General features: G+C 43.3%; 1 protein-coding gene across 1 annotated transcript; it reads left to right on the top strand.

Moving 5' to 3' along the window:
* Positions 1–7,350: 7,350 nt before the first annotated feature.
* Positions 7,351–11,340, top strand: LOC119441945 (mitochondrial protein C2orf69 homolog). Its single transcript, XM_037706624.2, has 2 exons — positions 7,351–7,795; positions 8,338–11,340. The coding sequence occupies exons 1-2, from the start codon at positions 7,565–7,567 to the stop codon at positions 9,061–9,063; spliced, it is 957 nt and encodes a 318-aa protein (XP_037562552.1). The 5' UTR covers positions 7,351–7,564; the 3' UTR covers positions 9,064–11,340.
* The last annotated feature ends 372 nt before the right edge of the window (positions 11,341–11,712 follow it).

Here is an 11,712-nt window from a genome sequence, read left to right on the forward strand (position 1 = left end):
GTAATATTTTTTGTGACTAACCCAAGTGACTTGCACCCTTTTCGGAAGTCGGATTCCTCAAGAATTTTGTATGATAATAAATTCACTTGAAGTTTTGATTGGTTGCTCTAATAAGGCTCTCCAATTTCAATAAAACTTTGGTTCTGAGTTTGTGTCCCACCTTGAACACAAGTGTGTCCCCTTGAAGCAGTTGTAATGATTGTAAGCTGAGTTGCACAGAGAAGCCACTCTGATGAGACTTGCTGCACCCACTGTCAACTGCTGGTACCTGCTTCTCTCTGTAATGTCTCTTGGCTGTTACACTATAATATTAAATACACCTTTTTTTATCACGAGGAGCACACAAGGAATTTCCCTGGCTTGTCAGCTTTAATTCATTGATGCCATGCCGTGCGATATGGCTCTTACTGCTCATAATGGAGGCTGAATTAGCATGTCATCAGGTAAGCAAAGTAAGCAAGGCCATGCTGCGGAGGTGTGCGAAGTAAATGGTTGGCAACTGTGAATGGTAAAGATAGCACATTGGAGCAAAAAAGTATGTTTTCCAAGGTAAATTTTAAGCATGCATGTGTTTTCCACGTAAAGGTCAGTGCAGATTTTTTTCATAGCTTGGGCTATCATCCTCAATAATTTAATTTCTCCAGGGAAGGAGAGCTTGCTTGGCATGTATTTCCTCATGGCATTCTTGCTGAAATACATGCAGCAGTAAGCTCGGTACAGGTGGGGTCATGCCCAGCAGTGCAGAGCAGCTGTGCAGTGGAGCAGCATTCATATGAAACTCTGCTTGTTTTTGAATGTCCTTTTGATTGTGCTTTGGTGTGGTCTCGTGTCTCGTGCGTTGTCCTGAACTCGATGCAAGAAGCTGCAAGTTAACTGTTTCTGTTGCAGTTGCATTGCGCCAACAGAAGGGCCTCTAATGGAATATGTTGCACATTTTGGCAGAAATAGTGTTACTGTGAGCTTCATTTGTTATGCTTTCCATGTCATATTCACAATGAAAGATCTAGAATAAGCACAGGACAGTAGTGCTACTGGTGGCAACAGCTGTACATTAGAAACTATGGGACAGTGTGTTGGTGGTGTAGCATTCAGGAAACAAGATCAGCTAGGAATGTTGAACAATGGTCCAATACAATAAATAATTTACCGTACTTTAATTACACCTTTAATGTGTAGGCTTTGTTAAAACCTCTGATGCTTTAAGGAGAAAGATTACATTATTATAATTGTAACTACATGCTGCATACAGCAGCCGCTGCTTATGACATGCACAAATACTTGTTGGAACATTCTGAATGCTCCTTTGCTTAGTATCTCATTACCCATGCGCTTACAAGAAGAATTGGGTCCCCATAGGTAGAAGCAGTGTTGTGCCACTTGCACACAAAGTATGTGGGGAAGCCTGCTTACATAATATTCTGTGATGTCTTGAGGTGACCGTCAGTCAAGATCAGGTGCTTGGTGGTCAAGCTTAGTGCATTCGGTTATGCCAGGGTATACATTCACATGAAAGTAGGTGTGCCCGGTGGCCTTTCTGGAACCTTATCTATTCATTATGGGGGTGTGTTTGTTGCTCCTGTGTGTGCATGTCGCACATCATTTTATAAGTATAGCACAGTTCTAAATACAGCCTCTGAGACAAGGCCAGTGAATGACTGAAATGCTTTGACATTTCACACGAAACGTGCACAAAACAATCCAAGCTATGGCTTGAATTGCTTGGATTGTTTTGTATGAAATGCGCTGTTTGTGCATAGTTGTGAAAGCAGGTGTGGCTGCATCATTCATCATCTTTATTGTTAAAGGTTGTATAATGTGAATTGCACTCTGAGGCTGGCAGTTGCTAGGGGAAAACTTGCATTTGTGTCAATGTGATAATTCAGATTCACAAAATCATGCCTTGAAATGCTTTTTGTTTTGTATTTTCATAGACTTGGCAAGCTTTATTACTTAGTGTTTACTGACTTTTCTATATCTACAGTTTGTGATGACGGCCCGGAAGATATGCAGAGCCCTGCAAGAGGCTGGCTACTGGGCTGACTTCATCGATCCGTGTAGTGGAAGGCCAGTAAGTTGCGCTAAACACTTCTTGCATTGATGGAAGGTACCATCATCCTATCAGTGTACACATATAAGAAACTGGCTACTAAATGCCTGATTTTCTTTTAGCACACAGCCTAGAAATTCTTATAAAAGAAAATTTTACCAAAAGCCATTTTAAAGATTTTACGAAATGCAGCTGGATTCAGTTTGTAACACCTCATGACATAGCCATCAGCCATATAGAAATACAAGTCTAATAACACCACAACACATCAACAGTAAACAGAGATATGAGAAACACTAAAAATTCTCAGGACAATTTTTAAAGTCTCGCAAAGAACTGAGGTACATGTTGTGAATGCATATTCATTGGCAGTGTGACCGTGACACTCGGAATGTTCATGGACCCAGTTGACGAGCTAGTGCTGCCCATGGTTATGGACATAAGCACTGAGCTGAGCATGGTCCTAGCATCTGTTGTCTTGGGTGTCATTGGGGCTGAAGTGGGACCCTGACCTACTTCATCGGTGGGAATGCTGGCCAATTGCGCCAATCTATATCAACTGGATTTTGTTGCTCTGTGCTGCTCCGAAAAAGTATTTTTTACCTCAATTGAGCCATTGCTGCACCACTACATAATTTCAGGGGTGTGAAAGTTAAGCTACTACACAATACAGTACAAAAAGCGTGGCAGTACTGCATTCATTGGTGCATTCATTCATAGCATTACAGCAATAAGACAGCCGTTGTGACGGCTGACAGAATCCAATTCAATCCTATTTTTACGCACCACCTGTGAGGCTACAATGGGTTAGGTGGCCATGCTGGCTCTGTGACTGCATGATCAGTGCAGTAGCTGTACACATTGAGGGGTGTGATGGGATGTAGACTAAATAGTAAGCAGTGTCCGCTACTTATTCCTGAGGCTTGCTTGCAACTTTATTGCACCGTACGACTAAATTTTCAAGTGAATTTAAGGTTGTTGAGCTTAGCATCAGGTTTTATAACGTGCGCACAGTGATCTGGTGCCGCGCCATGGTTCATGCTCTTTGTCACGATGTCTTTGACAAAGCTTGTAGTAAAGAAGTTGAATGAGTATGAGCAAGTGGCCTTGCCCTTAGCCTTTCTAGAAGTCATATAAGTGGTGGAATGAAGAACATTATGTGCTCGTGAAACAAAATCGGAATTTCCAGTCGATCAAGCTTGCGAAAACAATCCTGCCTTAAGGACACTTTCAAGAGAAAAATAATTTCGGCTACATTGGTAAATTACCCATCTCAATACCAAGAAAAAAAAACACCCATACCATGCGAAGAGGCCTGGTAAGCCAGAAAATACGCAATAGCGAAAGGCTGGTACTACGTAGTTCCTGCACTAGCTCGGCGGGACGTCACGGATTTTGGCGACTGCTTTGGCCTAGGTTATGGTTCATCGGTAAAGTTAGATTAAATTGTATTCTAGAAGAACCAAAGACTGAACTTTGCAAATATCAGACTTTTACTTAGCTACAATGGCACAAATATGAAAAAGTATGTTCAAGTTCGTGACATTATGCTGAGGTACCAGTGCTACGGTTACGGCGCTAAATTTAATAAATGGAACTGTGTTATTCATTTTGTATTCTGATTATACATTTATTGCCACTAAATTGAAGGAAACTGATTTTTGAAATATCTTATGAGGCCAATCTGATTTGGTGTTTCTATTTGGTGTCCCTTTAATGTTTGTTATCTTGCACAGTTTTGCTCAGCATCGATGACAGCATGTTGTTTTTTAGTGTAGGCTCGTCGTTTTTCGCATTGTGTGTCCTGGTGTGTCAGTTATTTTGTTCCTAGCTCTTATGATGAAATGATTATGTAAACTAAATTTGTTTCTCTGTGTGTGCTTTCGTGGAAGTGGAAACATTACCCCTGCTCTGAACACAGGAGTAGGTGCTGTCGTGATTATATGTTGGCCCCGCAGTACCAGTCGCTGACCCACGTCACCGGGCTCAAATATGCAGCCCCATTGTGAACACTTTCTGGTATCAGAAGAGCTATTGTGGTTGCGGCCGACCCAAATTACCAGAGGTCTCGACACTGCAGAACATTGTTCTATATCAACATGCCACAAGTGGGGACATCACGAGGCAGTGGTGTTGATGGCAGCTGCGCCCTGCATGTTCTCATCCAGTTGCTCCCTGCACACCTCCAGGTAGAGTCGAAGTAGCCTTTTCCCTGCGTGGATAGGCCTGTGGTTGCCTCTTCATGTGCAACACCTCACTGCACTGGGGTGCTCGATCTGAAGAGGAGGAAGGCTCCTGTCCCTCGAAAGCAAAGCAAGACAATCATTGTCGGTGAATGGACTATGGCACCACATGACTGGCGATCTCGTCTTCCAGCGGTCCCCTGGCAAATGAGGGAAGCAATGTGTGTGGCCGGGCTAGTTGGTAATCCAGTATTTTAAAAACAACGCAATAGTGGACGAAAGACGGAAAGAAGGAAAGAACAAACACAAGTGCTGGGTTCATTCATTCTTTCCATCCTCCTTCCGCCATTGCAGTGTTTTTACGAGGGAAGGTGACTTAAGACCAGATTGTCGCTTTCTTAGAGAGAGCTACAGCTTGAGATTGAACTGAAATAAATAACAGTGAAACAGAAATAAATAAAAGAAAGGAAGGCTTGTTCCCCCTCTAGAAAGGAAGGTCTGGCCGCGCTTTCGCGATGTGGCTAGAACAGTCATTGAAGTAATTTTTAAGTTTGTGAAGCTTTCGGATGTCTTAAGCTGGATAAATGCAAGTGGTTAATTTGTATATGTTACGTATCCTAATCACTGCGTTTTTGTTTCTATTTTGTTGTTCTTTGCGCAGTCACTGGGACCTTACACCAACGCAACACTTCTGGAAACTGATGAGCGTTATAGGCACTTTGGATTCACCATTGAAGACCTTGGATGTTGCAAAGTGATCACTCATCATTTGTGGGGTAGTAATGCCTTTGTTGGCTGCTTGTTTACGAATGCTCCTGCTGACAGCCTAGAAGTACAGAAGATACTGTGTGAGCATAACGAGTGACTGCTGGTGCGACGCCGCCAAAGGACATATAAATATTTGTACATTTGCTGGCTGGTGCTGTGTTCAAGGTATGCACTCTTGCAAGAACAGTGAAAAAAAAAATAAAACTATTAGGAACACCTCTGTGTCTCATTTTTTTGTGTGTGTGTTTGCCAGTATTGCACTAGATGGACCATGTGGAAAGAGAGTCTTGCTGCATGTACTCATTCTCAAAGTACTTACAAACTTGTATGCAGCCGCATGCAGCCCCATGGGGTGTACATGTGGTCTGCTAGGCTCAGTCTGTACATGTATGCCATCGGCACACATGCGCTACCCAAGTATGACTGTGGTAGAGATCAGGTGCCCTAAGTAAATGACTGAACCAACAGACCCATTGTTCTCATTCCCACTACAACTGCCAATGAAGGCTTAAGTACTGACCAGGACAGTAGAGTTACTACACAAGTGTAGAACAGAAGGATGCCCAAATTATGAAATAGTGTTGCTCACTTCATGGGTAATGCACACATCTGTAGCTCAACATTGCCAAAAGCTGCAACAGGCACTACAAATGCTCTACAGAGAGGCTCTCGGTATCGTTATTTGCTGCCTCACCATACGCAATAATTTATGTTTCAACAGTGATGTGACCTGAATATAGGGTAACTGCATCTCTCAACTTGCCAATCACTTCATATGGATAATAGATCGTTGAGGCCCTTGAACACGTAAAACTTGCATAAAGTATCTTCAAAACTTCCACCTTTCACCCATTGATCTGAGTTAATGCAGTGTGTTCACTTGGCAGAAATAAATGTGCAATACAGCACAAGCAAATGACATTAAGACGTAGTCAGTACAGAGGCAAGAGGTTTCAAGACTGATATGCAGGTACAGCGCTGCAATGCCAGATGTTGACAATACAATTCGTGTCGGCTTTCCTTTGATCGCTATCGTCAGGCTTCCCCGGGGAAAGGCAAGCACATTCACGTGAACAGGCTGGTAAGCCTTTCTAGAGTTGACATATCTAACACTATAATTGAGTAATTGTAGAAATGCAAGAGTAACAAAACATACAAAGTGGTTTGTAACTGTATCGGCAAAATCTTTGTTCATAGGTCCTACTTCTAGATATTGAAGCAGGACGGACATCAACCGGAAGATGGGCTTGTCTTTGTAAAGGTCCTGACTATATATATAAAGAGATCCCTTGTCAAGAAGTTGCTGCATGCAGAGTCATTCCGTGTTAAATCACCGTTGATCGCCATTTCCAGGTAGTGTTACTTCATGTGACTAGCTTTAGGAGTCATATGCTGGCTTGAGGTTAACCTGCCATCAAACCTAGTGTTAAGCGACCTTTTCAAGCCCGCGATATGATGATATATAGACAGCCGCCAAGAAGCAAGTCAACATACATTAGCATCTTAAGCATAATCTTTCTTCCTAACTTTTGTTTGCATGTCTTCGATGGCTGGTGTCTCATTTTCTAAAAGGCTCTTGTTCTCTGGATGCCCTTGCCAACTATTAGCCTCGTAAACTATATGCTACCAGATCAGAGATTCAGAATGTATGATACAAACAGAACTTGGCACGTTGCATGACTACGTGTGTTCAGTTAGAGAAGCATCCTCGCCTACACCATGCCAGCAGCAAAGCAGCTTGGGATGCTTGTCTTGTTTCCCAAACTCTGGCGCATACCCACTACGGGGGATTGGCCAAGAAGCAGGCGGTTTCAATTATGTTTATTTCTCGAATTTTACAAAAAACTTAATCTTAATTTGAGATTTAATCTTAATTTTGGGATGCTCTTTCGCACTTCATTTTCTGACTTCCAGTTTTCCTTGCTTTCCTTCACTTGAGATGTACTTTATCCTATTCATCCCTGTTTTTGTCCCACATGTCATCATACTCGTGTGTGCGTGGTGCATTTTCGAGCACAGTGAAAATTGTGCGTCTTATGAGCAGGCGTTAAGCAGATGAAACACGAATATTTTGGATTAAATCTACGGTTGATGGATTAAATTTTCCGCCTTCCACTGCTCGACACTTCATCTCTTGAGCAGTGCCTTGGCAGGGTGGTTTTGGGCTAGCGCCAGCAAAACTGCTGGAATTTATATGCTCCGTGCTGTATTTTTCTCTCTTTCATGTGCTAATCTTCCAAGGTTTCCAAGGTGTGGTAGTCCCAGGAGCGGTACTCTCGTTCGATCTAGGTTTCGGACTTGTTTGTACGATCAGAGAATCCATCGCCATCGTGACCAGTCTTCTAAAATGGAAGCACCCATGTGCGTGTGTTCATCTACATGTCCGTATTCAGCTGGTTCGGCGTAATACGAAGAAATAGTTAGCCTGCTCTTGCCCTCCCGAACCGCTTTGATGGACTGGCTTAAAAGTATAGAGCCGACACTTCTCGTGATATCTTTAGATGGCCAGCGTAGGGATGTAACTTAAGTAAAGCGCAGTCGCTGGTCATTGGTTCAAAGTTTTGATATGAGCACACGTTCACTGTGGCTGCTGGCCAGTTTATTCAGCAAGTCCCTTTCCCAATCGTTTAGCGCCCTTACTATGTCGGGAACAACGGACACTTGCGAACGATCTACCTCTGAAAGGTTTCAAAAAGTAGAAGGCTCGACGGGGAAGTTTAATGATCTGGTACTAAGGTCACCAGAGAAGGCGGGAGACGGAAATCAAGTTGTGGTTTTCTTTGGCGGCGACATACAGGTAAAGTTTGTAATGCAGCGATACTGGCGTTTCATTTACTTTGCACTTTTGCGTCTTTCAGTGCATTTTTTACTGACTTGCACATGTGTGAAGCCTGACCCACTTTTCGGCGGTACGTTGTGCGGTTGTCGCTAGCTTTCTAGTGATCTAGGTGAACCTATTTCAGAGTGTACAAAATTGCATCCAATTTTACGATGACCTGAAGTTGCGTTATAGTGTGATCGAGCGTGCGTGTGAGCTTACGAAACTCGCGTCCAATAGTCCAAGACGTTCATCTAGTGTAAGCTGCCTGTAATGAATCGGGGCCGGAAGAATCCTGAAGCGTCAGCAGAACCCTTCACAATGAGAACCGTGTCCCAGCTCAGTGTGGGGTCGCTGCATCGCCTTGACATTAGGAGTTGTTGGCGCTGACGCCTATTTTTAATTTCAATGGAGTATATTTAGCCAGAAACGTAAAACCAGTAGTATCGTGTAGTCATTTCCTAGTGTAGCATTTCGTAATTGAATCATTTGCATAATGTGCCTTCTAAACATACCTGCAGGACTTCCCAGAGGCGATGATGAAGCATCGTGATAACAGGCGATACGTCCAGTGGAACCTTGACAACATGGCCACATTAATGGCAAAGCACTTTCCCAGTGCCCACTGCATCGTTGTAAGGCCAAACAGGCTTCAGTACCTCACATTCAGCTGCTATGACAACTTTGTTGAGGGCAACGACATGGGGGCACCAACTCATGAATTCAGCATTACAGCATTGGAGCACCTACTTGCTCTTCTCAACAGCTTGTCCTCAAGGCTGAGGGACAAAACAAACAAGGCAAGGTATGGCCCTATTGCCACAGGCGTACTGGAGCTTCCACTGGTGCTAATTGGATTCAGCAAAGGTTGTATTGTACTCAACCAGTTTCTCTATGCCATCAAAGCACTAGAGGTCCAGCCTGATGATGATGTCATTGCGCTCGTCCGTAGAATAAAAGCGATGTACTGGTTGGATGGCGGCCACTCCGGTGGATCTAATACGTGGGTAACCAAGGAGGTTATCTTGAAATCGTTTCGACCGTGCGATATCAAAGTGTATATCCATGTGACACCATACCAAGTGCTGTGCAGCTCAAGGCCCTGGATAGGCAAAGAAGAGAAAGTGTTTAGAGAGACTCTGAAAAAACTGGGGGTTGATGTGACACGAAAAATCTACCATGAAGATGACCTTCCATCGTTGGAAATGCACTTCAGTGTGCTTGAGGAGTTCAAGGACGCTGCGTAACTGTATACATATCATGAGTGACCTTTACTGCTTTTTCGTGCTAACATGTGCTGTTGATGGTAAAAATGCTGCGTTCGGATGTCTTCAGGCCATAATATTTTCGTATGTTCTTGCATCTACCAGTGAATGCGACCCCTGTTCTGTGAACTTCATGATAATTTATTGAAATCTTGTGACTTATGTATCAATGGACTTGGACTGCAAATGAAACTGTTTTGTGTGGGTTAACCAAGTTTCGCACCAACCTTCTAGACGCCTTTTTTTTACCCACTTAACAGCTAGTTGTTTCTGTTCACCTGTTTGATTTGTACGTAGAGCAAGAGGGAGTCTGAGCTGTAGCCGGCTAGCCTCACTTACGAACAGGAAAGCATTGTGCACATGGAGAAATCTGCCCTCATATGTCAGGATAAAGTTGACTACTTGTGCTTCTGAAATCCACAACATTCTTAATCTAGGTGTTTGTTAATATCACTGATGCTGCTGTTGCTTCAACTGAGGCTTTATCAGCAATTTTGATCTAAACCAAGTGCATGACCTCATGATAGTGTGGTTGCAACATATTTATTATGTGGTAATGAGTCTGGTCTGTCTGGTGAGTACTAAAATGTATATGTTGTTGTATTAAGTGCTGTATGGTAAGCGTTGCCAAAACATGGGCAGAAAAAAAAAAGATACAGTTTACTAATGAGCTGTGAATTGACTCTAGTGCAAAACCTTGCATTTGCATCATGACTATTTTTATTTGTCATCCTTCATAGTGTAATCATACGTAACTTCTGAGTGCCATAGAAGCTATATGCATTACAAATATTTAGCACTGTTAAGATGTGGACGACAGCAAAGGAGCCAAACACTGTGGTGGCCTTCTTGAGTATGCCCACCAAAGCTGCGATAGAAAAAAAGCTTCAACAATTTTGCTTGCAATAGTTGCAGTATCTTATGACATAACTTGCAGCATTAAACCCAGTAAAAGGGCAGACTAATTGGAATAAGTGATAAGAACAGTTCTGCTGAGTCTAGGAATACATCTTTTGTCACTAGTTTACGTAGCGAGTGTGCTATTTGTCTGATGGGCTTGGAGGAGAAGATACACTTTTCAAGCGTAACCCAGAGAGACATGTTGCAGGACTCTGCTGTAGCTTTCCAGGATGACTCAGAGTCCGGTAAAGATGGGTTTAGCACTTGTCATAAGGAAATTCAAGAAGGGAGACTTGAATCGAAGGCCTTGAGCTGTGTGGGCATTGCATAGCAGTGTGCAGGAACAAAAACTTGAACTACTGCCCTGGTTCCACAGGGCTGTTTCTGTATTGGGGAGGGGGAGAGGGGGTTCGCCATTTTAAAGCCCAGTCACAACAAACTGTTTCTGCTGGACTGATATAGCACTCTGTAACAAAGTTTGAAGTGTGTAAGCAGCTAAAGGCTCACATTTGCCAGCACTTATGCTCCACCAGGACAATAATATTTTTTGGTTGTATTAGGCTTGCATGAAGTTCCATGATGCTGTGCATTGAAATTTAATGTTTCGAAGAAACTTTTTCCGGACCACTTGAGTGCACATAAGGCTGCAGTAGGCCCACAACTATTCTGGCTCATTAATTAAAGGAAGCAGATAAGATTTTAGAATTAACTGGACAGGAAAGCAATATATGGATAAATGAAATTATAGACACTCATAACTTGCTTTTTGTCTGGAGTATAAATAAAGGAAAGAAACCAAGTAACGCTAGTGATACCCATTTTCATAGCTAAGTAGTAGTTCCACTAACATAGCAATATATTTTTTTAACACGAAAATGTTCTCTGCCGAGCACCATCGGAAATCTTATGTACATGCGTCAGGCGATCATCATCATGCAAGTTTCCTGGCATTACGGCGAGGTGGTGCTACTTTGCCGTTCTGTGTAGAGTTACTGTATAGGCTGCCTTTAGGGAGCTACAGGGAGCTTATACAGTAATGTGAGGCAGTGGGAGCTGAAAGGGAGACTGTCGAAGAATGGTAGGACAACACGGATGGGGGAGGGAAGTCGAGAAGAGCTGTTGGAAAGGAAAGGGCGGAGGGAAACTGCGCGCCCGCCCCGCCAGGTTCACTCGCTTTTCACCGCATCCTTGCCCTCAGCTGTAACTCGATAAGCGCGCTCGCCGAACACGCGTCGACGGACGACGCAGTTTCGCCACATGCGCACTCACCGTCGCGTCGGATACCTCCGAGGTGCTTGCTACCGGCGTCATTGCTTCGTCCTCCGAACGAAACTGTAATTAAAGGATTGTGCACATTTGTACACTTGTATTTGTGAATGGGCAGTTAAGCTGCCACTGCTTCTTAGAATGTAAGTTTTATTTTCGTGTTCTGACTAATTCCTCTGAGAGGGTTCAACGAATTTTTTAAAACTTTGTTTCTCACTGTGCTGCGGGCCCTGCGAATATAGGCACTGACAGCGCACGAAAAACAGGTTTCCCCTCTAACTGGATATTTATAAGGCTTTGTTTGTATTTTTTTTTTATAGCACGCTAGGCATATTTTACGTGTGATGCATTTCACATGAATACTGTCTTAGATTTAGGTGCACGTTAAAGAACCCCAGGTGGTCAAAATTTCCGGAGTCCCCCACCACGGCGTGCCTCATAATCAGATCGTGGTTTTGGCACGTA

The sequence above is a fragment of the Dermacentor silvarum genome, chromosome 2 (assembly GCF_013339745.2).
Source record: "Dermacentor silvarum isolate Dsil-2018 chromosome 2, BIME_Dsil_1.4, whole genome shotgun sequence".
In the NCBI taxonomy this organism is placed as follows: Eukaryota; Metazoa; Arthropoda; class Arachnida; order Ixodida; family Ixodidae; genus Dermacentor; species Dermacentor silvarum.

What these genes read in the sequence shown, in the direction of transcription:
- LOC119441945 (XM_037706624.2), top strand. Translation starts at nt 7,565, where the DNA reads ATGAGCACACGTTCACTGTGGCTGCTGGCCAGTTTATTCAGCAAGTCC. An exon ending in TCTTTGGCGGCGACATACAG is followed by an intron (nt 7,796 to 8,337) that starts GTAAAGTTTGTA and finishes ACATACCTGCAG; the next exon opens with GACTTCCCAGAGGCGATGAT.